Below are 27,313 nucleotides of genomic sequence, written 5' to 3' on the forward strand. Positions count from 1 at the left end.
TGCCACCGCACACTACACGCACGCCTCCACGCCGAAGGGATCCGAGACAAGGCACTGGAATAGACCACCTCCTTTCTCTCTGGCAAAACCCAGAGCGTCCGCCTCCCCCGTTTCGTTCTGAAGCCTCCAAGATCATCTGCAGCGTACCCCAAGGATCCACCCTCAGCCTGACACTGCTCAACATTTACATGGCACCGCTCGCACACGTCGTCCGACAGCACGACCTCAACATAATCTCCTGCGCCGACGACACTCAAATGATCTTCTCCCTCACCAAGGACCCCATCACTGCCAAAGCCAACCTCCATGAAGGAATGAAGGCCGTCGCCGACTGGATGAAGATCAGCCGTCTGAAGCTGAACTCGGACAAGACAGAGGTCCTCATCCTCGGCTCCAACCCGTCAGCCTGGGACGACTCCTGGTGGCCAATGGCACTGGGGGCAGCCCCGACCCCCACCGACCACGCACGCTACCTTGGAATCATCCTCGACTCAACGCTCTCAATGACCAAGCAAGTCAACGCAGTCTCCTCCTCCTGCTGCAACATCCTCCGCATGCTCTGCAAGATCTACAGATGGATCCCGACAGATTCAAGAAAGACAGTCACCCAGGCCCTCGTCAGCAGCAGACTCGACTACGGAAACACCCTCTAAGCGGAATCCCCGACCAAGCTCATCAATCGAATACAACGCATCCAAAATGCCTCGGCACGACTGATCCTCGATGTACCACGACATGGCCACATCACTCCCCACCTGAGAAACTTGCACTGGCTCCCCGTCAACAAGAGGATATCCTTCTAGCTCCTCATCCACGCACACAAGGCACTCCACAAGACCGGCCCAGCCTACCTCAACAGACGGCTCTCCTTCTACACCCCCAACCGCCAGCTACTCTCCGCCGACCTCTCACTCACCACCGTCCCGCGCCTCTGAAGAACAACCACCGGTGGGAGATCCTTCTCCCACCTCGCTGCCAATACATGGAACACCCTCCCACTGAGCCTACAACAGACCAAAGACCTGCCGACCTTCAGGAGGATACTAAAGACCTGGCTGTTCGATTGGTAGCGGCCCCAACCTCCCCCCCTAGCGCCTTGAGACCCTCGCGGGTATGTAGTGCGCTTAACAAATGACTGATTGATTGTCCAAACTGAACTGTCAAGATACTTTTCTCAAGCGGCCAGCATAGGCGCCACTCCACTCTGCGGGGAAGCGAACACCATTCTGTCGTCTCAGCAGATGCCCATTTAAGAAGGTCCTTCAACTAGAGTCAACAAGGCACCACTGCGGACTTCCAGGCCATGGATATACAGCTCTTCAGGAGGATGAATGCTTAGTCAACAAACCTGGCAGCGTATTTGTTCCTACACGTATGAGCGGTCAGACCCAGCAGTCAATGGAGAGGATCGAACTGTAAAGGACAGCCCATGATGTCAGAGAGAACCTGGGTGGCCTGCCTCCAATAGCAATCAATCTATGGGCAAGCCCAAACCACAAGGATAACAGTCGGCCTCTAAGCAGGGCACCGGGTGCATTTTAGATTTAATCCCAGGAAGATGCATTGAAGTCACAAAGGGGTCAGATATGTCTGATGGACATACTTTAACTGGGCATTTTTCAGATGGGAATTCCTGAAAACACCCCATATCAGTTCTAACACACAGGACCATTGTCAGTCTAAAAGGCCCGGACCAAGAGATCGAGCCCACTTATCCCTCAAAGCATGGAGGGTCAGGTTGCGGGGTTCCAACAACCCACTGTATAGCAGTGTTACTACGAGCCTACCCATAACATGCTCCAACAATATCTGCAATGCCCGAAATGTGACAGGTTCAGTATACTCCGCTCCCACACAACCCTGACGGCATCCTATGCGCATTATGTGCCAAAAACTGGCCCTCATGAATGTCGTTGCAGTCCCTGAGGTTCCGAAGGACAGCAAGAGTTGATGTTCTCAGAGAGCCCCCTATGTAAGAACACCCACCTCCATCCAAGTGCCAACGTTACGAGTGTTCGCAATCTCATGAAACACCGGGAGAACCCATAGAGGCAGAATGGGTGGATATGGCACTGGGTCGCACCTCAGGTTCCCATTTTCGTTCCAACAATGCTTAACCACTCTGGCAAGGTATCTCATCCTCAGGGCACCATGCCGGAGGCTTAGGAGCCAGTCCAGGATGCCCCATCCGTGTAAGTCCTAGACAATGAAAGCCTACTCGTCGCCAGCCACCACATTGGCCGCTGTAGCTGCGCAGAAGCATATTACACCTCATATTGCTGTGCTCCCAAGCCACCATTCTCCAATGGGATGCACAACTTGTGTAACACCACTCTTTTTCTCCCAGTACCCCAACTCAAGTCAGAGAGGAGTGTATTCAGTTCCCCAAAAGAGTGCTGGTGTAGAAGGACATGCAAGGCTGAGAAATGACAAAGCAACCAGGGTAATACTAAAATTTTTATAATTGAGAACCTGCTCATTGGGAAAAGCGGCAAGGAGTTCCAGAATTTCAGGGAATGGCACACACCTGACAAAGCCCTGCCCAGATTGCCATCAATCAGATCCCGCTCCATATGGTAAACATTCACTCCGAGGTAACCGAAGGTGTCGTACTGCCAGAGCAGACCTAAATGGCGTGGACCCTCCTTCTCCGACACAGGGAGTCTGTGTAAGGGGAAAAGACAGGACTTAGTCCAGTTTAACCTCAAGCCACAGCCCCACCAAAAGCATCTAGCGCCTTCACCACCTAGTGGAGTCCTTACGGAAATACCTAAAATATATTAATGCATTGACTGTATAAAGCAAGATCACTTTCCAGGAGACACCACTCTGTATGCCCCATTGCGGGCACCAATCACGAAACAGAGCCATTTAAGAGCAGCTCAGGGACCAAAGTGCATATGAGAGGCGAGAATGAACATCCCTGTTTGTTGCCCCTGCACACCTGATAAGGCACCAAGATATCCCTGCCAATGCGCACCCTAGCGATTGGCTCTGTGTACAGGAGGTTGACCCACCCATGCGTTGGAGCACTCCATGCAGACACAGTCAGTCCAGAGTGTCAAAGGCTTTCTCAATATCTAACAAAAGTGCCTCACCTGGGGTGACTCAGAAGGATGTTCATCCATGAGGCGAAACAGACAATAGAGATTGAGGAACTTATTCCTCCCGGGAGTTAAGCCATTCTGGCCTGGATCGACCAATGTAACAACATACAGAAACAGCCGAATACCTTCCCAAGGACCTTACAATCCATATTGTGCACGGAGAGCAACAGATAGGAGCACACCTCCAACAGTTCTATCTGGCTTGAGAAGGACCACAATCAAGGGCTCTCTCAAAAACTGAGAAAGAACGTCCTATGCCTTAGCCGACTGAACAGTTGCAGGAGCTTCAGAGTGAGCGTAGACTGATATGCCAAATACAACTCTACTGGGAGACAATCTGTCCCTGGAATCTTATTATCCGCCAGCTGGTCCAATGCCAGGCGAACCTCAGCAAGTGTTAACAGCTCATCTAGGGCACGGCTGTGGAAGGGGTCCAGGAAGGGGATCAGCAAAGGGTACAGCTATGCTGATAAATGGGCTTTTCAACCCCAACATCATTCTGATAACAGGAGGGAGCTATATTAATTTTAAAAGCTTCTTTGATGTCTGAATGTGCAGTGAGAATGTCACTTGCTGGAAACATAATGGCGGTCAGTTGGGGCCTGTAACCACCAAGCGCAACAGCCACGCCAGGACACGCCCTACTTTGTCACCTTCTGCTTGCTGTTTGGCAACATAGTCTGCATAGGTCAGCCTCCTCAGTCTGTCTACTAAAGCCCTATATGCTGCCGTAAGGGAAGTAAGTTTGTCCAGCTGACCGACCCCATCCCCTGTCCGAATCTCTGGCTCCTAGATAATAGCCTCCATGGCCATCAACTTCTGGGGCAAAGTCACTTTCACACCATATTAATACAGAGGGCCCCAGGTTGCGGTACCCTCATTAAACTCAAAGTACTTTGAGAACTTGTGTCCCATGTCTCACGAAACATATTATACCGGAGTGCCTGAGTTGGTAGTCTTCAAGTGGGGATAGGGTCCGTTGTTTAACCCAGTGCAATGCCACCAAGAGTCTATTGTGGTCCAACAACATGCAGAACGAGTATTCAGAAGACTGAACAAAGGGGGTCCATTGTGGGATTACAGAGAATTAATTCTCGTATGGAGCTGGTGGACCTGGGAGAAGTGGGAATATTCCTGCGTGAGATGATTCAGGGAGGGTAAACATTGTTTACCACGAATACTTTCACCTGCAGTGAATTACAACGCAGTTGTTACAAGGACTGTGTTGTAACAACACATACCATTAGTCCGCAAGTTGGAACAATGACTTGCGGGGGGCAGAAGGTGTTGGATTTAAAATCCAAAACCTTCCCTACTGTTGCACAGACTGGAGTTGGAATACTAAATTATACAATCCCAACATCCAGCGCCCCCTCTGCAAGTCGTCATTACGACTTGCAGGGTAATGGTATGCATTGTTACAATGCAGTTGTTGTAATGACTGCGTTGTAATTCCCTGCGGGGAAAAAAAAAAGCAGAAAAACAAGGTATATTCCTCAGGGAGTGCCGAACGTCTCAGAGTGCACGGTCTCGGGTGTCTGCGTTACCCAGAGCGGAAGATTGTCCGTATGCATGTCAGTGGTGTGCACACAATTGAAAACCCCACCCCAAATGCTCAGTGCATGAAGATCGACGGTGAGAGGGTATCCAGAAAGTGGGACTGACCAGCGCTTGGTGCATAAAGCGCTACAAGAGCAAGACCAAAAACAAGCTATACAACAAAGCAAAACCAACAAAGTCCACCAAGATCGGGACGGGATATCCAGCAGATTGTGAGGGTCTGGCCCCCTATACCAGACTCATGTGAGACCCCATTCACAGAGAGGCACGGCAGACCAATATAAAAAAGACAAAACAAAGGATATAGGCCCTCAAATATAATCAACAGGACCTCAATCATTGGGGTCAGGGCTGGGGCAGCCCACTGTGCAGGAGGAATGTCAATCAAGGCATGCGTTTGCTTCCCCTTCAGTGAGGACACAGATCGAGCGGGTGAGTCCATGGTATGGCTATGGAGAGATTCCAGTTCAGCAATCTCCAGAGTCCACTGCCTTGAAGCCTGCTCCTCCATTGGTCTGCCCCTGGGTGAGCCATTTTGCTATTGACAAGGCCACCACTGGCATCACCACCAAAACTCATCGTGTTTCAAGGTGGTGGCGGAAATCCCTTAGACTCCAACCACTCACAGGCCTCAGCTGGGGACACAAAGAAATGAGTAGTTCCAGAATCCATGCCTCACAGCTTGGTCAGGAACAACAGGAAGTAACGCAGACCCATCTGTCAAAGCTTTCGCTTGACGGGCATGAAGGATCCTTGCTGGGACTGCTCATTGGCCATATAGTCCAGGTAGATATTCACTGGGCTGTTCTCTACCTGCCAGGGGCCCTTTGTGAATGTAACCTGCAGGATATGGTTGTCATCCCGATAACTGAAGAGTTGCGCCACCATCGGCCATAATGAGGCCGCCCGGAGAGGCGGCCTACCAGAGAACCTGTGGGTCCACTTTACAGAGACGAAAGTGCAGCTCCACCCATCAAGCACTGTATTAAGCAGCCAGTCCTCAAGAAAAATTGCCAAATTGGGCTCTCTTCTCCCTCAGGGAGCCCCATTATGTGGAATTGTCGCGCCTCCAGCGACACAGCATCATTCACCCGGCTGTGCAACAGAGTCAAGTCTGTCTGGAGTGCCTCAGTTGAGATTGCATGTTCACCACTGCGGTGAGCAGGCCAGCCAATACAGATTCCTTGAATTTAAACCTCTATCCCAACTTTGCCAGGTCGGCCCTAAGCACTCATTTTAATTACCAAGGCATCCAGCTTCGGGTCCAACGTAGCACTGACATCTCTATTGGTCCCCAGAAGCTCATCAAACCTGTTCAGGCCCACCAGCTGACCCATCAGCAACTGTAGCCCCTGGTGCCATCCATGGTGGCACCCGGGCGGGATAATCCTCACCTCCACCTTCCAGGCACCGGCTGCAGACTGGTCAAGAGGGCCTCTGCAGGGGACTGCTCACGATCACAGCTGGTGCCAACCCATGTTGTTGTCTAGACCTCCAGGGTGACCCTACAGCAATAAAATGGAGGGTCGCCAGTCTCCAGGATGATGAGGGGTGGGCGAGTCGCATGGAGCTCTTTACACGCATCTGTCCCATCTGTCATCTTAAACACACACCTCCTGCAAGGGTGCTCTTAGTATGGTTTTATTTATATTTAAAGAAAGAGTCTATTCATGTCATAGATCTCTGCTTATTAATTATGAAAAAAAAATTTTTCAGAGCTATATAAAGGACTCCAGATGACTTACGCCACTTCAGAGCACTAGAACAGAAATACAAAACAATGATTGTTTTGCCAAAGCATAACTGAGTCTAACAGAATGCGTAAGATGCACATATATCTGACATTCTTCACTCGCTCCCATGAAAATAAAGTACAAGTTGCTTACCTTCGGTAACGATGTATCTGGTAGAGACGATTCTAGCCGCAGATTCCTTAACGTAAAATCATCCCCAGGCGTGAGACTGGATCAAGAAAATCTTTTGCCACAGCATCCCTGCGCGCCAGGGTGACGGCATCACGCGACTCCGCCCTGGCGTTATTAGCGTACGTGACATCAGCGAGGTCACATAAGTCCCACCCCGGCGCGCCTACTTCAGTTTTCTGAGAAATGTTCCGCGCCACAACATGGAGCCATCAGACAAAACTGTGAGAGTATAGGAAAAGTGTGCGAAAGAGCAGAAAAATTGGAACAAGGAATGGCGAGGAACAACACCTTAAGGAGCAGTGCTAGACACTGCAGCACCCAAAGGCAGGGAAAGAAGAAAGAACAGAGCACAGCCCTGAAAAAGCAACCCTGCCAGTACGGAGATAGCGCCCCCTGGAGACAAAGAATATATGAAAAAACTTCATGATAACATGCAGCAGGGCTACAACCTCAACCAATAACAATGAAGGGGAACCAGTCTGGGACAAACCAGGCACAACAAGGCTCCAAGACACCCCCATCACAGAATGTGACAACCCCCATAAGGAACAGGGGCAGAGGCCTGGCCAAAAGACCCCAACCTAGAATATAGCAAAGGGGCCAGAACCCCTAGTAATGAAAGGGGAATTTGGGGGTCGGGGGGGTAGAAGGTAGGCCCCAACCTGGGGCAACTAGAGCACAAGGGCACGGAAATCCCTATAAACCCATCCTCCAATATGCCAAAAAGGGAGGAAAGGAACAAATAAACAGGACGAACATCCTGTCAGAAAGAGCGACAGAATGCACTCACTGAAGACAGCCACCCACAGGGAGGCGAATGCAGAATTCCAAGCCAAAGGTCCTCGCAGAACGGGGAGGAAGGGCGGGCCGTGAAGGAATCTGCGGCTAGAATCGTCTCTACCAGGTACATCGTTAATGAAGGTAAGTAACTCTTACATCTGGTAGAGCCTACTAGCCGCAGATTCCTTAACGTAGAATAGATACCCTAGCCATACCCACGGGGAAGGAGGGTCTGCGAGAGGACCCCACCAGTCTGGACGTAATAGAGGGTCCCTCAGGGGACGAGGCCAACGGACAGGTAAAAGAACCCTGCCCCCCAGGCAAGGGGAACCCCTGCATCTAGAAGACCACCAACCCCAGAGGGGATGCGGGAAGACAAGAAGAGAGGCAGCCCGCGGTCCATCAGCAGGAGAAACGAGGGCAAGGAGAAAGGAGGCCAGAGCGCCCTACACCCATTCAAGGTATTAAGAACCTCCCCCAGAAGCCTCAAGGCCCAACAAGGAAGAGGAGCAACAAGGAAGAGGAGCACCTAGGAAGAAGAGCAACCTAGAGACTCCAAGGAGAAGAGGTGGAGCAAAGGCAAGCCCCCCCCCCCACCGGGAACACGCCCAGTGAAGAGGGCAGCCAAGCCTAACACAGCCAGAAGTCAACAGGCCAGACAGAACGGCGCCTTCAACAATAAGGCAGGCGGAAGCAGAAAGGGTAGCCCAAGGTCACCCAGGGAGAACCACCCAACATACCGCAGGGACAGACTGCACCCGAAGAGGGACAAGGAACTTAAGAACCAGCTCAACCCCTTGGGAGGAGAGGCAGAACTGACGACAGGGCCCACTGGAAGAAGCGGACAAGGCAAGGAGGACTGTCCCGCTAAAGTGCAAGTAGGCACAATGGTGCATAAAAACAGTAGGTCGGCACCGGCATGCATGGCCAGACACAGACAACACCACAGAATGGTGCACTCAGGGCAAGCCAGCCGCCAGCAAAAGACAGAGACCAGGAAGGCCAAGAGGGACCCGGACACGTCCCCAAATGAGGAGTCCACACACATGGCCCAAAAAGAAGTGGAACTAGGCAGAGCCATGATGCAAGGCTGCAGGCAGCAGGCCAGACCAGGCCAACAACGCAGCGACCCCAGAGAAAGACAGCCTGGGGTGCAACTCCAGCCAATCCAAAACCATCAGCAAGAGGATTGCACCTGCAACATACCGTTACGCCACGGAGAGCAGAGGCCCGAAGGCGACAACACCTCCCCAGCACATGACAGAGCTATATATTAGCTACCATTACCCCACATAGGGCATGTCACATCCCAAGACATGGGAACCCTCTTAGGAAAAAACATTCCGCAGCAGAGGACAACAGAAAGACCTTCGGAGAACCCACAGACGGCTTGCCAATCAGCCAACAAGAATAACAGAAGGCCTAGTCTTGGTGCCAACACGGCTTATCAAAAGCCAAAAAACACATTCAAATAAGGGCCGGCCAGCAGCAAACAGCACCATAGTCTGAAGAAGAAAGACTCGAATGCACAGTAATCACACAGATCACACAACTGGGGCGACCCGCCCCAACAGAAGAACACCTCCCGAAAACCAGAGCAACTCACATGTCACTGAGGGGGAGAAGGAGGAGGAGGAGGCCGAAGCCCCTCCCAGAACCTCTGAATGGCCGAGTCCGCAGGGGCGTGGAACAAAAGAGCGCCATCGAAAGGAAGGTCCACCAGCCGTTCTCGAACGTTCTCTGAGAACACACTGTCCCGAAGACAGGCACGTCGACGAAGTGCGACCTAAGAAGCCATGGCACGACCTCCGAGATGTCCAGAACGGAGCGAAGAATAAACGCCGCCAGCTCCCGGCCATCCAACATATGGTGCTGCAGCTCAACAAAGGCACCCTCCTGAGAAGCTGCAGACATAAGGGACTCCACCGAGTCCCACAAGAAAGAAGTGGCCCTAGCCAAAACACACAGTGTTAAGAGCCCACAATGCCGCACTGGTGGAGGCGAACACATTACGCCTCCAGGAGTCAAGCCAACGGGCCTCCTGTGACGGGGAAATCAAAAGCGGTGGCAGAGAGGGGAAGGCATTCTGCAAAAGAGGGTCCCTCGTAGAACGGTGGAGGGAAAGACGCACAGGATCACGTGGTGCCGGATAGTGGCGGTGTAGAAGGTGTTAGGGCACCGGGTCCCCTGTGGCGGGGCGGCCCTAAGCCCCAGAAGAGAAGAATGGAACGAACCCTTGAAGGGAAGCAGCAGCTCCCTACCACCAGAACCCTGATGGAGGACCTCCAGAAGATTTCCACGGGGTAATGGGCAGCTTGATAACCCATGCGCAAGCTTCCCACAGCCGTGGAAACAGAGCGAGCAAAGGCAGCGCCCGCCTCCGTAGGGCCCAGCGGTGGAGAAAGCAGCTCCTCAGCAGGTGACGGCTGCAAGCTAAGGCCGCCGTCCCCCAAGCCAACCGGAGGAAGGAAGTGCCAGGTCCGGAAAGGAGGAAGAGGGACCAAGGAGTGGGCCGCGGTGACGGCGAGGAGCCGTCCTTAGACAAAGTCGAGGAAAAAGCCACAACGCGGCGGCCCGTCTTCGGCGAAGATGAAACCAGCAAGCGCCGAACATCTGGAGAAGAGGCGGCGTCCGAAGACAAGTCAACAGCCCGACGTCGGCCTGGCGCCGTAGAGTCTGCAATCTGAGGTAGGACATCGTCGTCCAGCACTAGGGGAGACGCCGGAACAACCTCCACCAAAGAAACGGCACCGGAAAGGCGTCGACCCGACCTCCGACGTGGCAGCCGCCTGCGTGGAGGGGTGAGAGGAACCCGGGGAGGGACGAGGGGTCCCCCGCCAGCGTCGGTCCAAGACAGGACGAGAAGGGCCCTCCGCCAGCCCCTGTGGCGCCGCCAGGGCCAGAAGCCACCGCCGCCTAAGCAGCGTCACCTCGGATGAGGCCACCGCCTGTACCGAGGGCGACTTGGGGATGCAACCTGGGAACCAGCCCTCTGGGACAAACTGCGACACTTACCGACAGGTGAGCCACGCTCTTGTGGCCTGGGAGAAGGACGATTTCGAAGATGGAGGTGGCGATTCCTGAAACCCTCCGCAGGGGCCAGGCGTGGTGACAACGCCGACCTGGACATGTGGGCTGAAATAAGTTTCATCTGGCGCTCCAGCCAGGACTTCGGTTTCATCTGCTGGCATGCCTCACAATCAGTGGAGTTGTGGCGTTCTCCAAAACACCACATGCAGATGGGGTGAAGATCCGTCGCCGACATCTGGCACGCACAAGACGAGCAAGTCTTAAAGCCTGAAGGCATTCCTACACTATTCCCACACACACGCAACAAGCCAAAGGGAAAGGCCCAAAACAAGCCTGGAGCACGATCCAGAGCCGCGTTGCACGCGGAAATGGAAAAAACTGATGTAGGCGCTTCGGGGTGGGACTTATGTGACCTTGCTGACGTCATGTATGAGGACAACGCCAGGGCGAAGTCACGTGATGCCGTCCCTCAGTGCGCAGGGATGCTGTGGCAAAAAAAATTCTGGATCCAGTCTCACGCCTGGGGATGATTCTACGATAAGGAATCTGCGGCTAGTAGTCTCTATCAGATAGGCTTAATTGAAAATCAGTTTGATAAACTTGGTTTTCAGGAGGTTTCTCAACTGAAGGTCTTCCATTTGGGTGAATCAGGCTTTTCAAAAGCAAAGTGTGGGATGCAGGACCCATCAATCTTCCCCTAAACTTTGGTCTCTTGAAGGAACTTTGTTGAATCAAATGAGATGAGAAGAAATGAAAGGGTACAGAGCGTTTACCCCAATATTGTTTTTTGTATAATTCACAATGTTTTGAAATTGGTCCTGAACTCCTCTGTGACCTGATGGAGAGAAGTCTGGGCTGGTTTAATTTGGTGCACTTCCAGTAAGTGCAGATTAATTCTGGTTGCCAAATTTAGCATTAATTGCAGTCTGGAATGAGTGATTTAAGGGGATGAGTGCAAAGTATATTACAGTAGCCCAGATAGTATTGTGTCAAGTTTCAATGTATTTTCGCAGGAGCGTCTGGGACATGAAGCAAATTCCACGACTTGCCTAAGCCACCTATTGCACCCAACCAAGTCAAAGTGACAACAGTAACCTGGGGAAGGAGGGTAACAAAACAAGGAATAGGGGTAGAGATCCCTCGTCGATACTCCCACTGGCACAGGACCCGTCAGTATAAGGCACGAGGCTATGGGAAGGGAATAAGTACAGAGAATGAGTTAATATGCAGGAATCTTCAGTCTGTATCTCCCTTTTAGTCTCCTTGTGGTATTTTTTCCTACCTTGCACTAATGAGATTGAAATCCCTTCCTCTTGATAATGTGTAAGACTTCTATCAAATTCTAGAATAAACAAGAAACAATACTAGGAAATGTAAACCTTGTGAAACAAATGAAATGTAATCTTCTGTGTAAAAGTTAAGGCCTACCTTATTATCAAGTCTTGTTTGTGATAAATAGAAGTCTGAAACCACTGCGTAACAAACAAAAAATAACCTTGTCTTCAGGTATGTCTTCTTTCTTTTTCATAGGTTCATGAAAGATAAAAGGGACGGATCCCCACAGTGCCAGGAGCAGGATTTGGTAAGTAATAACAAAACGAAATAAATAAATAAAATTGATAAAAAACAGCACAAGAGCGCTGTTACCGTTAAAATTTAGAATGTGTTTCTTTTCATTATATTGCAGGTTCACAGAAAATCTCCACTAGGAAGACGCCGCCGAGAACGCCACCCAGAAATAGCGTCGCCAAGAGAAGTCGCTGGAGGAACGCCACTGAGGAAGAGCTGCAGGAGCGAAAATGTCGCCGAGTATGCCTCCCAGAAACAGCGTCGCAGAGAGAAGAGCTGGAGGAACACCACTGAGGAAGTCCTGCAGGAGCGACACCGCTGCCAAGGAAGACCGCGAGAAAGATGTGCCCCAATCGCCGAAACAACCGAAGAGGAGCAGAATCCATGGGAATCCGGTAAGTTGAATCTGAAGTTTCGTGACATGTAGAATACAGTGAACGCGAAGTGTCACTGATCGAGGGAGGCTAGACTTTACAAACCTGACCTCCCTGCGCACGCGTCTGAGGGAGTAGCGGCCATTCTTGTAGTTCGCTGGGATCTGAACCGGCACTCCTTACAGTTTGTACCAAGGTGTAGGTGTGTGTATGCATGTATGTATGTATGTGTGTGTGTGTGTGTGTGTATGAGTGTTTATATGCATATTTGTGTGTGCATGCACGTACGTGTGTGTGTGAGAATGCAAGTCTTTAAACCCTGTATGGAGAGGGATGATTTTCAGTAGGAGAGTTACTTTGACAATTGCCTTAATTTGTGGAATGAAATCTAGGTTCCAGGTGAAAATGATCTTGAGGTTCCTGACTTGCAGGCATGAGGCAAGTAGGGAGCCCATGTTAGAGGTTGAGAGGAGATGACGCTGAGCCTTCACCTCCAATGATTAGGTCTTTCACCTATTGTCCATTCAAGCAAAAGTCGCTTCCAATCATCCAAATGAAGAGATGGTCTAGGCACTTTACAATGTTAGTATGCTTCTCCGATATGTTCTCTAAATTAAAGTGTAGCTGGATTTCACCTGCATATACTACGGGTCTTGGTCATCTAGTGGTTCAACCAAGAAAATCATTTAAATAGTAAACATGAAATGGAAGAGCCTTACAAGGCTTCGAAGTACACTTTACAAGACGATGAGACAGAAAATACAATTTATATTTGTTGACTCTGGTTACGAATTAAGAATCTAATCCACTGATGAGCCTTCACAAAACAAAACCAAGTGCTTAATTTGAGTCAGTGGTTGCTGGTGGGGACCACTGGCACTCATTCATGGGGACCGGCACTTATTTTGCCACATCAGCTATTTACTGAGTGCAGGACAGGGAAAAACATAGATTGGAAAGACGGAGGAAGTGATAGATGGGAAAACCGTCACAAAGGGAGAAGCCAGAAAATAAGAGATACATGGGCTGGGAGTGTCTAGCAGTGACATAAAGAGGCATGATGTGGATTTAAGACTTCCAAGTCTTGGTATTCAGCACCCTAATGTTTAATTGCAAATTAAGCAGTGACAAAATATTGTTGTTTTTTTAGCCATCAGGAAGGTGTTGCAGACTGCACATTGACCAACCTTGGAGGAAAGCAATATCAGAGCTGCTTATACACCTCGACAACAGTAATGACGACCTCTGCAGCAGTCATCTGCACTAAATTTCATGTGTTGCAGTGTCTTCGATTTAGGAGAGCAGATTTTCATATCAGATTTTAAGCAATTGTTTAGCAAATCAAATGCTTTCAAGGTATAAACAATACAATTGCAAAGGAAGCAAAGAACTAGAAAACGTAACTCTAAAATACACTTACGTGTAGGCTAAAGTAGCACTGAAGTGTTTTTTAATGTAGGTCTCCAAAACAGGATTAAAATGTTGAAACTTCCTATCAGCAATCAGTCCAATGATAAATACCTACAAATGAAAGATTACAGAGAACAATTATTGTATGAAACGTCTATAATTACATTGCAAATTGCACTTAATTTTTGGTTGGTTCCTATTTGATCAGTATTGTGCAAACAGTCAAATATTTCAAATTTAATAGCAACAACAAGTGCTACCGAACATTCAAACCCAAGATGCTGACCATAATAATGTGCCTATTCGTCTATATGATGTACAGGTTTAGTTAGCTCCTTTCCTCAAGGCCTAAAGATTCCTTGAACCATGCAGTGGTCTTCAAACCTCTGAAAGTTGAATGTGAGCAATGACGTTCAAGCAGCGTTGTACTTGCTTTTGCATGCCAGGAGTCACGTTTTCATCCTTGCACTGTTTAAAATATTAGCAACCTTCTTTGGATGGCACAAAACTCTTCACACCTGAAAGTACAAGCCCTTTTATCTACACACTTAACAAGGGCCTCACCGGTATCCTAAGTTGGACGTAGTGCAATATACAAGCTTATTAGACACCAGGGATTTAAAAATAATATGGAGTGGGAGCAGTCAGTGAAGGCACCAGGTATAATGGGCCCAACCGACTATCTTCTCTCCTTCCCTGGAGGCAGATTTGGGGATTATCTGGAAGAACAAACAGCCCAAAAAAAGTCCAGGGATAATTTCTTGATTTAATAAAAATGTGTTGGGGAGGCCAACCCCGTTATGCCCAAGAGACAAAAATCTTTCTTGCCGCTCCCGTCTCCCCGGAAACCTACAGCATCCCCATCAACATGGAAAGCACAGGAAATTTGTATTTGTTTGCACACAGTTTTGTCATATGTGCCAGTAGATAGGGGATAAATCCTAATTTTCTATCACATTCCATGGTAAATGGCAGCCCTATTTGAGCACCGGGTATTTTAGCAATCGTGAAAGCCTTCCAACTATGGGTGTTTCTGACCCATAATTCCCTGCTATCTTTAAGTATAGGCTAAAAAAATGTGTCACACGTTTAAGTGACTAGAAATTCGGGCACTTTCAGCCAATACCCAAAGTCAGACTACTCCCTGTTCCCACACTTCTCCGGTCCACATTGACTTTGCATGGTTCAAGCTGCAATGGGGGATGTTGAGGACCAGTCTGGCTGCATTGTTCTGAACGCTTTGTAGTTTCCGGAGGAGTTTCTGGGTGACGCCTGCATAGTGTGTGTTGCCGTAGGCGAGTCTGCTGCTGATGAGTGCATGGGTGACCATCTTTCTGGCACAGTGGTGATCCATCTGAAGGTCTTCATCCCATTGTGGAAGTTGTTTCTGTCGATTGTGCGCTCATTGGTGAGGGAGAGGATCAGCTGGGTGTCGTCGGCGTAGGAGACTATGTGGAGCCCATGGTTCCAGACTATGGCTACGAGCGGGGCCATATAGACATTGAAGAGGATGGGGCTCAGGGACGAGCTGTGGAAGATTCCGCAGCTGATCTTCATGGGTTTGAGGAACGGGGGTAGTCTGACTCCTTGTTTTCTACCGGTCAGGAAGGATCGGATCCAGTCCAGTGCTTTGTCGTGGATGCTGGCATCATGGAGTCTCATGCTTAGGGTGCAGTGGGAGACGGTGGTGAAGGCAGCCAGGAGGCCAAGGACTATGAGGGCTACTGTATCTCCCCGGTCGAGGAGGAAGCGGATGTCATCAGTGGCAGCGAACAGGGCGTCTCGGTGCTGCGATTGCTTCGGAAGCCAGATTGAAAGGAGTCCAGGACGTGGTTTGCTTCGATGAACTCAGAGAGTTGGGCATTGATGGCCTTCTCGTTGACCTTAGCTGGGAAGGGGAGCAGGGAGATGGGTCAGAAAATCTTGAGTTTTGTTGGGTCGGCAGGTGGTTTCTTCAGCAGGGGGTGATCTCGGATTGTTTCCAGTCATCAGGGAAAGTGGTGGTCTCGATGGAGCAGTTGATGGTGCGGCATAATGCGGGGGAGATGGAAGTTGCAGCTCTGTGGAAGATGTGGTGTGGGCAGGGGTCCGAGGGTGATCCAGAGTGAATGTTCTTCATGGTCTTGGAGAGTGTCATCCGTGGTGAGCGTGGTCCAGTAGACCAGGATCTGTTGGGGGCGATGGCGATGCATGTGGTGGTGGGCGGATCCTGGATGTCGAAGCTGTCTTAGATCTGCTTGATCTTGTGGTGGAAGTAGGTGCAGAGTGTGTTGCAGAGGTCTTGGGAGGGTGGAACTTCTGTGGTTTTGCTATTGGGTTTGGCGAACTCTTTGAGGATGGCAAAGAGTTCTTTGCTGTTGTGTGCATTGCCGTTGATTCTGTCTTGGAGGGCCATTTTCTTTGTGGTTTTGAGGAGAAGGTGGTGTGCGGTGACAGTGATTTTGAAGTCAGCATGGACTTCTGGGGTTTTGTTCTTCTTCCATTTCTTCTCGAGCCATCTACAGGTGTGTCTGGACTTGTGGAGGATGGCAGTGAACCAGCTGCCTTTCTTGGTGTGTTGCAGCACGTCAAAGCAGTTGGAGATCCATCAGTGGAGGTTGCGTGCTGCGATGTTGGCGGTGCGGTTGTGCTGAGGTAGGCCCTGAGCTGTTCTTCTGTGACCATGTTCAAGTTACAACGGGGGAGGGGTGCGCTGATGTATGCTGGGTTTGTTGGAGGTGAAATTAATGCAATGGTGGTCGATCCAGAGGAGTTCGGAGGTTTTCGCTGGGTGAGAACTCGGGGTTAATCGTGTCCCACTGCGTGGGTCGGAGAGGTGACTAGCTGCTTAAGTCTGATGTTGGCGACTGTTCTCCAGAAGGTATGCAGTGTTCTGGTCATTGGGGTTGTCTAGGTGGAAGTTGAGGTCAACGAGTGGGATGTAATCTGTAGATGTGAGAGCCTCATGTGCGACAAAGTCGATGATGGTGATGGAGAAGGGCGGGTGGAGACCAATCGGTCTGTAGACAAGGGTGCCACGAATGGTGGTGTTGGGGTCGGTCTGGACCTGAAAGTGGACCTGTTCCATGGTTGTCATTGGGTTGCCCGAGTGGGTGGCCAGGTGGAGGGATTTCTTTTGGAAGATGGCGATGCCTCCTCCTGCTTTGTCAGTAAGGTTCTTGCGGGTGATCTGACAGCCGATGGGGATGGTGGTGGCGATGTCTGGGCTCGAGCTGGTGTTCATCCAGGTTTCTATAAGGAAGGAGGTGTCAGAGGAGACAGAGTCAAGGAGGACCCACATTTCCGTTTTGTGTTTGTGGATGGAGCACATGTGAAGGAGGATGCAGCTGAGCCGGTGGGGTGTGCTGTGGGTCGGCCAGGCCAGGAGGAGCTAGAGTGTGCACCTGCAGTCTTGGTAGGGGAAAGTTCCTTGGGTGTCTTTCAGTGATGGGAGGTGGTAGGCAGCATGACGTCCGGTGTTGAGGGCGAGAATGGTTCTGGCATGTTACTGGTGGAAGTTTCAAGAAACAGGGTCCGTGGCACTGGGCGCGGTTCAGGCACAGAAGGGTACAGAGAGGGGCGCTCTGGCGGCGCTGCCGCCATTAAGTAGTGTGAGGGGAGGGCTGGACAGGTGGGAGGTGGGAAAACACAGTGGTGGAAGGGGGCGGGCCACGTGTGCAGCAGAAGACGCACAGCACAAAAGAGGATGAAAAAGTTGAAAAAGAAAGCAAAGAGCGGGAAAAAGAGTAAAAACGTAATGGAGAGTGCAAAGAAGGCAGATGGAAAAAGAGCCACAATACACAAGGACAGAAGGTAGACCAGCAGCCGAGCAAAGATGTTCCCCACTAGCCACCAGGGATGATGCACAGGCGGGAGCCTGCAGTTGGAGAAGGGGCTCAAACACAAACCCGCAAGGGTCATTGGACCTGCAAGGGGCAGTAGCTAGCAGGAGGCGGAGCTGTGCAGGGAGGGAAACAGTTCACTATCATGGGTGCTAGGCCTACCGTAAGTCGGATACTGTTTTTATCGGTAGAAGTGTGGCATTACATAATCCTAGCACATTTGTAATTATGAACTGAATTTGTCGCTGCATTTTTGGCTTCCCTTTGTAAGCCAATGTGTAAGAAAGAAAACAATGCCTTCTGAATCACAATACTAAGGGCAACCACCAAATCCAGACTTGTACAAATGACCACTCTTTCTAAATTCTGTATTTTTGGAACATTTAAAAAATGCACAGGTTTCCTTTAGACCCATTTTCGTTAATTAGATTGTACCATATGAATTGATACATGGATGGCATTCAATGAAATAAAATGTATAGACTGTAGACACCCTGAGTATCACATGTTTTTGGACAACCAACAAACATTACACATCCTTGCAAGTACAAGGGTTTGATAGATGTAATGGTATATTAATTTAGAAAATCAGCCGTCAGGGTCAAAAAACCCTTTTCTATCTTTTCCTATTTTGTTTACATTATTTTTAGTTCAACAATTTGTTTGGGAAAACCATAAGCAAGCTAAGAAATTTACCCTTTGCTGAATTTTAAATTTTATTTTTCATAAATGTGTAGCTTGCTGGGTTCACCCACAGGTTTTACAACCTGTTTCTACCGCAAACTACAAGTAGATAGAAACCATAACAAATATGAAAAAATGCTTACTTCTTGGAAATATACAAAAATTGTGGTAAAAACATTAGGATTTAACAACTCTGCCTGTTCCAGAAGCAAACTAGGAAGATTGTGATGTTATCACAGCAACCTTCTGTTGATGCCATTTTAGAAAACAAAACATTTTGCTGTATTTTGGCTCTTTTCTCAGTTGCCTCCAATGCAATTCACAAACACGTGTTACCCTTAGAGTCCCCACATCTGTCGTCATCTCGAAGTTTGAATTTGTGTAGCTTGGCCGGGGTGTAATATAATCTCTGTAAAAACGTATAGTGGATAATCCTCAAGCGACTGCTTGCTGTGATATTTTGTGTCTGCTTGCAACTAAATTCTCACTGGTCGTCCGTTAGCTGGCGACCCAGATCTCGATCCCATTCTAGACGAACTCTCAGGGAGTGGGAAAGTGGCGAGAGCTGGGCCTTGCGATAGAGTAGCAAAGTGACGTGTCTGGGGGGTTCGGCTTGTAGGAGAACGTGGAGTGGGAGTAGCGTGGGCGGCTCTGCATGGAAGGCCGGGGTAGGCGTTTTCGCTGTTAGCCTAAGTCTGATATATATAAAGAGCTCCATAGTGGAGGGTGTGTGCGTCCCAAAGAACTGCTCCCTGGAGCGGAAGGTACGTCCCTGGTATAAGTCGCCCCAGGTGGAGAAGTGCACATTTTCTAACATTGACTTGCATTGTCGTTCGTTAGTTACTTGGAGGGTGGGATGATGGAGCAGAGGCAGTCTGAGGGAGTACAGCATTGTCACGCCTTATCTGTCAGCTACCTTTCTCCAGTACTTGATAGTGTTTGCAACTGTAGTACTGGATAGTGTTTGCAACTGTAGTGGCAATTACTATGCAGGGTAAGATCGTATCTCTTTCCCACGAGCGCCCCGCCACAAACACTCCACTATCCCTGCAAATCCCCGAGGACTACCTTCCGACGCCGTTGAGGGTAAACATGCCCCTTGTCCTGTGTCCTTGCAGGAAGAGGAGCCAATTCTGAACTTAGAGCCGGCGGAAGGGGATGGGACTGACCCCGGAACCAAAACCACGGGACCAGTAAAAAGAAACGAGGATCAGAAGGAAGTGCGCACATCTGGATGGAACAAGGAGGACGATCAGGAGAGCCCGAACGGCTAAGAAGACGAGAAGACCCTGAGGCAAGCGGAGGAAGCTGTCGGCGCCGAAGAAGACGAGGAGTGGAGCGAGGACTGGTGGTGCCCACCGGAGGACGCTTGGGAGTGGGCCACAAGTCTGGAGAGTTGCGGCGGAGCCGGTGAGTCCTCAAATAGGGGGATTAGAGAGATCGGGAACCAGGGAGGCGGGTGGTGAATGCTTGTTATGGGTGGGATAGGCAGGTTCGGGTTGTACAGCACTACGGACGCACTGCTCCTGAATCCTCACATGCCCGGATAAGCACCATAGACGCCCCCTCTTCTTCCCTCTACCATCTCGGTAAAATTTGCGAATCCCTACGTATGACTCCCTTTTCTTGACATTGCACATTCCCTATTTCCCCATGTGTGCACATCCCTATAACACCGACCGGGTGTGGTGATGGAGATCGCTACCAATTAAGGCACATAGAGACAATAGCTGACGGCTCCTTCTTGTTTCTTCTCCCATGTACGAGCCTCCATGAAGCCCACCATCGTGCCAAGATTCAAGCCAGGAGAAAAGCTGAACAATCAGCAACAACCATAGGAGACCCCCACAAAGTAGAAAAGAACCATCTAAAGGAAGAGAAGACCTGGTGTTTTGTGTTACCTTTAATCCTACCTATTCTTCTCAATAAAAACACTAAAAATTGCACACTAAATCCAGCCTCCGCGTCTGTGTTTCCAGCCCGCACTCCCCAAACGCTCACAGATCCTGATCCTTTTCTCTACCCCTGCGTACAAGAACCCAGAAAGAGGGGTGGGGGGCATGTAAACCTCCTCGACCGCCAGATGAGGCATGAAGGGTGGAGGGTGGAGGGTGCAGCCAATATACAGCGAAGTGAGCATGCACACTGTGGTAGTATAATTCAAAGTCAGGGAGTTCAAAACCACCGTGAGAGAAAGGGAGAGACAGAGTACTCAGACCCAGCCACACTTGTTTGTCTCCCCATACCAGGCGAATTATTTGCGTCCTGAATGCGGTAAAGAAGTCTGTACGGGGTTGCAAGGTATATTAGTAAACAAATAGAGTAGTTTAGGAAATAGGATCATTTTAACCAGGGATATCCTACCTGCCATGGAGAGGGGCCGGAACAGCCATTTCGTGACGGAGTGAGTGACTTTGTCCAGGGTAGTCCCATAATTAGCACATATAAGCTCCTCTCTGTGTCTAGTGACTTTGATGCCTAAATGTTTGATCTCCTCCGCCTGCCATGTCAAAGGAAAGTCCATAGGCAATTGAGGCGTCGCATCAGTGAGCGGGAAAACTGCTGATTTGGATCAGTTGACGTTTATGCCCGAAATTGCTCCAAATTTACCAAACTCAAGCAATACTGGATTAAGATTATCTTGGGGGTCAGCTATGTAGAGAGTGAAGTTGTCTGCATATAGAGAGATGATAAGCTGTCTAGAGGGGTAGATCAGGGCACGTTCTTTATGAAGTTGTCTAATCTCCGCGGCCAGGGGTCCTAAGCAAGCACGAACAGTATGGAGGAGAGGAGGCACCCTGGCACGTGACTCTGGTAATAGTGAAGCTGGTCGACCTTGCACCGTTCAGGAGGACGGTAGCCGTGGGTTGTTGATAAAGTAATTCTATCCACCCTAGAAAGGCCGGCGGCATTCCCACATAACGCAAGGTGCAAATAAGGTAATCCCATTCGACAGAGTCGAATGCCTTAGTAGCATCGATGAATACAACGACAGCGTTTCTGTCAGGGTCGATGTCATGTAGTACTGTAAGAAGGGTACGGAGGTTGTGGGATGTCGCCCAGTTAGGAATAAATCATGACTGGTCTGGGAGTACCAGTCGCTCCATAAGTAAATTTAACCTGGTGGAGAGGACTTTAGCCTATATTTTTGTGTCACAATTAATTAGAGATAGGGGGCGGTAGGATTCGCATTGATTTGGGGGTTTGTTAGGTTTTAATAGGGAGGTGATCAGGACCTCTCTCATAGTGGGCGGGAGACGTCCTTCCTCTCTAGCCTCGTAGAAGGCCGCCTTAAGTATGGGGCTAGCTGTGTCAGGTAGGTTTTCTAAAATTAAATTGGTATCCCGTCTGAACCAGGTGCGCGCCCTGATCTCATCTACATGATCGCGGTGGTAATTTCATCTAGCTCCAGGTCGGCGCTAAAGAACTCCCGCTAAGTGTCACCCAGCCAGGCTAAGGCCGTGTCCAGAAAATAAGCAAGGAGGTCAACTCTAGGAGTTGTATACAGAGACTTATAATATTGCGTAAATGTTTGGAGTTGCTCGGGGAGATTCCTATGAATCTCTCCCCCTGAGTCACATATTTCAGCCACATGGTTGGAAAACTGCGGCTGTCTCACCAAGCCCGCCAGAACCTTACGCGGGCGATCACCCTCCCCATATTGACGAGCAGTATGATATTTGCCATGGAATTTACATTCACGGTCAGCTGCATCTGCGTACTCCGTCAGTTTATCGCGCAGATAAGCTTTGGCAGCTTCGCCCCCCCCTCCAGCACCCAGACTCTGCTCCAGTTGTTTAATATCTTGTTCTGACCGGTTCAAGGTGCGGCAGATGTCTTTCAGTACCCCCCTCCTTTGGCTATACAGGAGCCTCTGAGTGTTATTTTGAAGGACTCCCAAACAGTGGTCAGGCTAGGTACAGAGTCAACATTACATTCGAAATAGTCCTGAATTTCTTGTTCGATCTCAGTTTTAAAAAACGCATGTAAAAGGTGTAATGGATTGAGCCGCCAATTGATGTCGGGGGAGTGTACTGTAGGGGGTTGGAGTACTAGCAGGACTCGGGAGGGATCGGAAAAGGTCCTCGCTATGTGGGTAGTCTTGTCTATCCAATGGGCTATGCCAACTGATACGAACCAGTAGACTAAGCGGGACCAAGTGGAGTGTACAGCCGAGAGATGTGTGCCCTCCCTGGTCGTAGGGTGTGTGTGTCTCCAAGTGTCCAGGAGGTAGTTGTCTAAGATAATGTCAGATAGCTTTTTCTGCATGTGAGAATAGTGTATGGCAGTAGGATGGGATCTGTCCATTTCGGGATATAGAACTGTGTTGAAGTCGCCCCCCCCAGATTCACCCCCATTAAGTAGCGAGAAAAGTAGGGTCGTCAACATTGGGCCCATAACAGTTGGCAATAGTTACATCGTGAGAAGCCAATCGTCCCCACATAAGGCACTAACGGCCCTGTGTGTCTGTGATTGTCCCACTGAAGATAAAGGGTACGTTGAGTTTGATAAGGATGGCGACTTCCCTAGAAAATGGTAGAATAAGAGGAGAAACAGAGGTGTGAGGCCCACTTAGTGGCGAAGGTGGGGGCTACAGACGGGTCCAGGTGGGTCTCCTGAAGCAAGGCGATGCCAACATTATGCCTTTCCAGGTACCCCAAGATCTGTCTCTTTTTGCGAGGATTACTTAACCCTTGAATATTCCATGTCATATAGTTTATTTTAGGTTGCAATTGAGTGGCAGCGAATATAAAGAGCAGCAAAATGTGCTGGACGGATGTAAATAGTCCAAAAGTCTAAGTGACTGGCTTGTTCACAATTTGAATTATACATAAAACGAGGGCATACAATACCTTCCCCTCCCACACCGACTTCCCTAACTTGTCAGGCATATAGTCCCTCCCAATTACTACAAAGGAATGAAGAATAAACCAAGCAAAAGTAAGGTACAGGGGGTACTCCCTTGTGGGTGAGGCTAGGGGCCCACGACCTGCCATTGCCCTCCGGGTGTTCCACCCGTCTGTCGCCTCACGTCAGTAAGGCAGGAAACAGTGACGGGAGGAGGGCAAAGTACCAGGCGAACCATGTTCATAAGTCACAACAAAGAAGTCAATCGTAGCGGAAGCATGAATAAAGTTCCTTGACGAGCCATACAGACCATGTAGGGTTCTGGGACATCTGGATGGTTAGGCTTAGTCTTGCGTCAACAATGGAACTGTGATCTGGACCGCACCTCAGTTGATGACCTGGCTGACAACGACCCCGGGTGGTTTTTAAGGTAGTCCTCGACTTGTTGTGGGTTTTGGAACTCCTGCTGTTTCCCCAGGTGCGAGATGCGGAGGCGTGCGGGATATAACATAGCGAATTGAATGCTTTGAGCTTGTTTTTTTTTTTTCTTGACCTGGGTAAATTTCCTCCTGGCGTCTTGTACATTTTGTGAAAAATCTGGATAGAAAGACAGGGTTGTGTTTTCGTACTCCACTTTCTTCCGCTCTTGCGCCAGGCGGAGCACTGTGTCACAGTCTCGGTAGTTTAGAAATCCGACTATGACAGGGCGTGGAGGCAGCCCCGGCGCTGGGCGCGCAGTTAGGGACGTATGAGCTCTCTCCACGGTGAGGTGAGCGGAGAATGCCTCAGCCCTGGACAGTTTAATGATGAGAGTTTCTATGAAGTCTTCTATGTGGCCAGTAATTGTCGACACGGCCAGGCCTAGGATGCGGACGTTGTTTCTCCTCGAGCAGGCCTCCAGCTCTTCGTTTTTCTCTGCAATAGTTTTGAGGAGTCTGTCCATTTGTGAGAAGTGCTGTCTGCTACTTGTGGCTCCACCCTCTAGTTCGGAGATTCTGTTTTTGGCTTAATCCAACCGGTGTCCATGTTGTTCCAGTTTGTGCACTACAGCGTCCATGCGGGAATTCATCGCATCTACTTTAGCGTCTATTGCTGTGAGGCTGCTTTGCATCGTAAGTAGGAGTGCTTTCAGGTCTTCCTCCTGCCCCTCGCCATTTTCAGACGCAGGCTGGTCACAAGGCTGTGACCGAGATGTTTTGCAGGCTTCGACGGGTATATTCGTTTGTCTCACATCTGTCTTGCCCATGTCTGAATTTGTATGGTAGGCTTGTAGCTATGCCAAAGGTGTGTGGTGACCAGATTGCCCTATGAGTGTGTAGTATGTTTATCTAGGGACCTGTATCGATACTCCAATTTCTGACCCTTGTCCGGTTATAAATCACTAATATCCATACAACGGCACAGAAACCCGTTTCATAAATTAGTCATAGTGCATGCTGCCACATTAAGCAAGCACTATTCCTCCAGCCCCCTAGAAAGCACACCGAGTTCTCTAAACAAACCAAGCCTCCAGCAAACCTGAGAAATCCCCGCTGCTATTGTTTTGATTTCGTTCGAGAACTCCTGTAAAGAATGTAAGAACGACCAGTTCTTAATGACATCTTTTATTGACGTCTTATGTCCATCCTTACGTCAAACCCGGCACCTTTCAGGTATAAATATACCGACGCTGCCCTAAGCAAAGACACGGTGGTGATGAGCTTGGAGCAGTGACTACTTGCCGGAGAGCCCAGACGATGCGAGAAGCCCACGGACGCTGCCCCTCCCTCTTTGACGCGCTGAGAGAGACGCTGCCTTTTCTCCTGCCGAGAAATCCAGCTTCCAGCGTTTCCAGCCCACCTTCGCGGGTGACTGGGATATCGAGTCCTGAGACAGAGATACCAGCCCTCCTGCCTTCTAAATCCCAGGTACTGAACTGACTAACCCCTTACAGAGAATTCTTGAGTCAGATTCTTGGAAAAACAAACTTAACTTAAAACTGCTACTTACTTACTCCCTCCCACGTATTAGGCTTAGGTCAGGTACACCGGGGTAGGCGTAGTTAGAAGCACCAGTTGAGTACGATTAGTCAATGTATATATGTATGTATATCTTTTATCCATTTTAAAGTATCATATGGCTAAGAAACCATATCAATGCTTTTACAGTATTATTTTATAATCCTGATTTTACTGTATGCACTTTACTTAACCTTAAGTATTGCTACTGTAGCAATTCATTTCTCTTGTATGAGAAAAAGAGACTGATCAATAAATAACACCTTTTATTGAACACGCCCATCTCTTCTTTCTCTACAATCTGGTGGAACTAAGTATGCACGTACTGACTGAGTAAAATAGTTGTCTTTTGTTTTCACACGACTCTGGAGATATACTCTTGATTAGGGAGAGCAAAGTTGTCATGTTCTATGGTTGTCAGAAACTAAATCCCTTCTTGTCTATCCAGGGAGGTTAAACTCCTCCTCGCCTATTCGAGAAAGTTTCTAGTGAACTCTGAGCTAGCTGGCACATAAAACTTAAGTCTAATATCGTCAGTAGAAGACCTAGTTAACCTCTGTCCTACGTCTATACTATTGAAGATATTATTCCAATGCGCAGAGCCTATTGGGATAATAGGAACTACAAACTACATGGCGCCCAACGGTTTGGTAAGGCGATAAAACTAACGCAAGACATTAGAGTAACTCAGTCGTGCTTTTCACACAGACCCTTTCTCCCATAAATACTCCAAAGACGTCTGGAGTGGGTAAAAGGTTAAAAATCCGCCAAACATGGTAGGAGGAGACTCCTATGTATGGTTTTTTGGTTTATTCAACGTTGAAGGATACAGTGTTCCAAAATATTGTGCACCTAATCTTTGTTTCCGTGAAAACCTGATCTGCAACACAAATCTTCTTGTCAGTAAAATGTCAGACAATGAAGAAGATAGGGAGACAGCTAGAATAGCAGCTCAACTCCTAGCGGATGACACAAGTCTCCTACAGCAAGACCCGGATGCAATACTCATCCCGGTCAGCATAAGAAAAACTATAACTTTAAAACTTATAGAAAATGGACTGACATCGAGAGGTGGTACAGTCATATTTGTAATTGAGGCACATGAATATCGTCAGACAGAGGTATTCTATTCATGGATAAACTTTCCAGCAGCAAACGCTGTAACAAAGGAGTTCCACTATTACAAAATAGAGGAACCACCGGATGAGTGCACTCCTTTCGAGGAGGTGGAAATCCCATTAAAATACCAAGAGCACCTGCTCTGGTTTAAAGGCGCCCTAAAACATAATGATCACATCACCAGGCTCGGTCCACTAGGTAGACCAGGAGCAACGTGTCCGGTTCTAGCCAGCTACACACCACATCCAGACATTGAAAAAATGTCAGTAACAGAACTTTTAGTACAGCTAAAACAACTGATTAAAATACATAGACAATTAGTCCAGTACATAATATGGACTTCAACAGTCCAACCAACTATTAAAATCCCACAGCTGACCCCTCATCAGGGGAACACAAATAAGATCACACCACAGAACATACAGTCCTGTCTAGGTAAAGTACCCATTAAAAGGGAACAAATTCCATTCTGGTTAGCACAAAAAATCACTCAAATAGAGGCAGTATTCCCGGATACTACCCCTACTGAGAAACACAGAATTCTGACTATCTGTCTTCCAATGGGGATCGCACCACATGTGGAGGACTGTGACACTTGGGGTACAGTCTTTGCTTCCATTTACACAAAAACACATGGTGTTCCATCCATGGCGGTAATACCAGAAGTGCTAAAAGAGATTCAAAATGAATACGGTCCAGAACCTGCTTTAACTCTGGGTATGAAATTACTGAAAGATTTCAAGCAGGTCTCGGCAATATTACTAGCCAACATAAAGGGGGAAGCAGCAACTGTGGCGATCCGCCAAAGACTGAAAGAAACAGATATAGCAGAACAACCATTTGAACTTGCCAGAATCATAGAAAAATCCTATGAAGAACTAGGAAGAGATAGTTTGGGTGGAAAACCAGTGAAACCCCAACTAACTGAAAATCCTGAAAAGGTATTTATTAAAAATAATCTAAACACTCCAAAAAAGAGCTGGGATCGAAATAAACAATCCACTCCCAAAGAAAAAAGATTCCAGTCCAGAGGAAGGTCTCCTCAGCGGAGAGAAAGATCTCCGGACCAAGGACACAAGTCTCCCCAGA

General features: G+C 48.9%; 1 protein-coding gene across 1 annotated transcript in view; it reads right to left on the bottom strand.

Moving 5' to 3' along the window:
• The window catches only part of DOCK1 (dedicator of cytokinesis 1), a 1,311,419-nt gene that overhangs the window by 945,670 nt on the left and 338,436 nt on the right, over positions 1–27,313 (bottom strand). The window contains exon 21 of the mRNA XM_078643512.1: positions 13,766–13,866. Within this exon, the coding sequence (XP_078499638.1) occupies positions 13,766–13,866 (101 nt within the window). The remainder of the gene's footprint in view (positions 1–13,765; positions 13,867–27,313) is intronic.

Source organism: Lissotriton helveticus, chromosome 5_1 (genome assembly GCF_964261635.1).
Source record: "Lissotriton helveticus chromosome 5_1, aLisHel1.1, whole genome shotgun sequence".
NCBI classification, from domain to species: domain Eukaryota; kingdom Metazoa; phylum Chordata; class Amphibia; order Caudata; family Salamandridae; genus Lissotriton; species Lissotriton helveticus.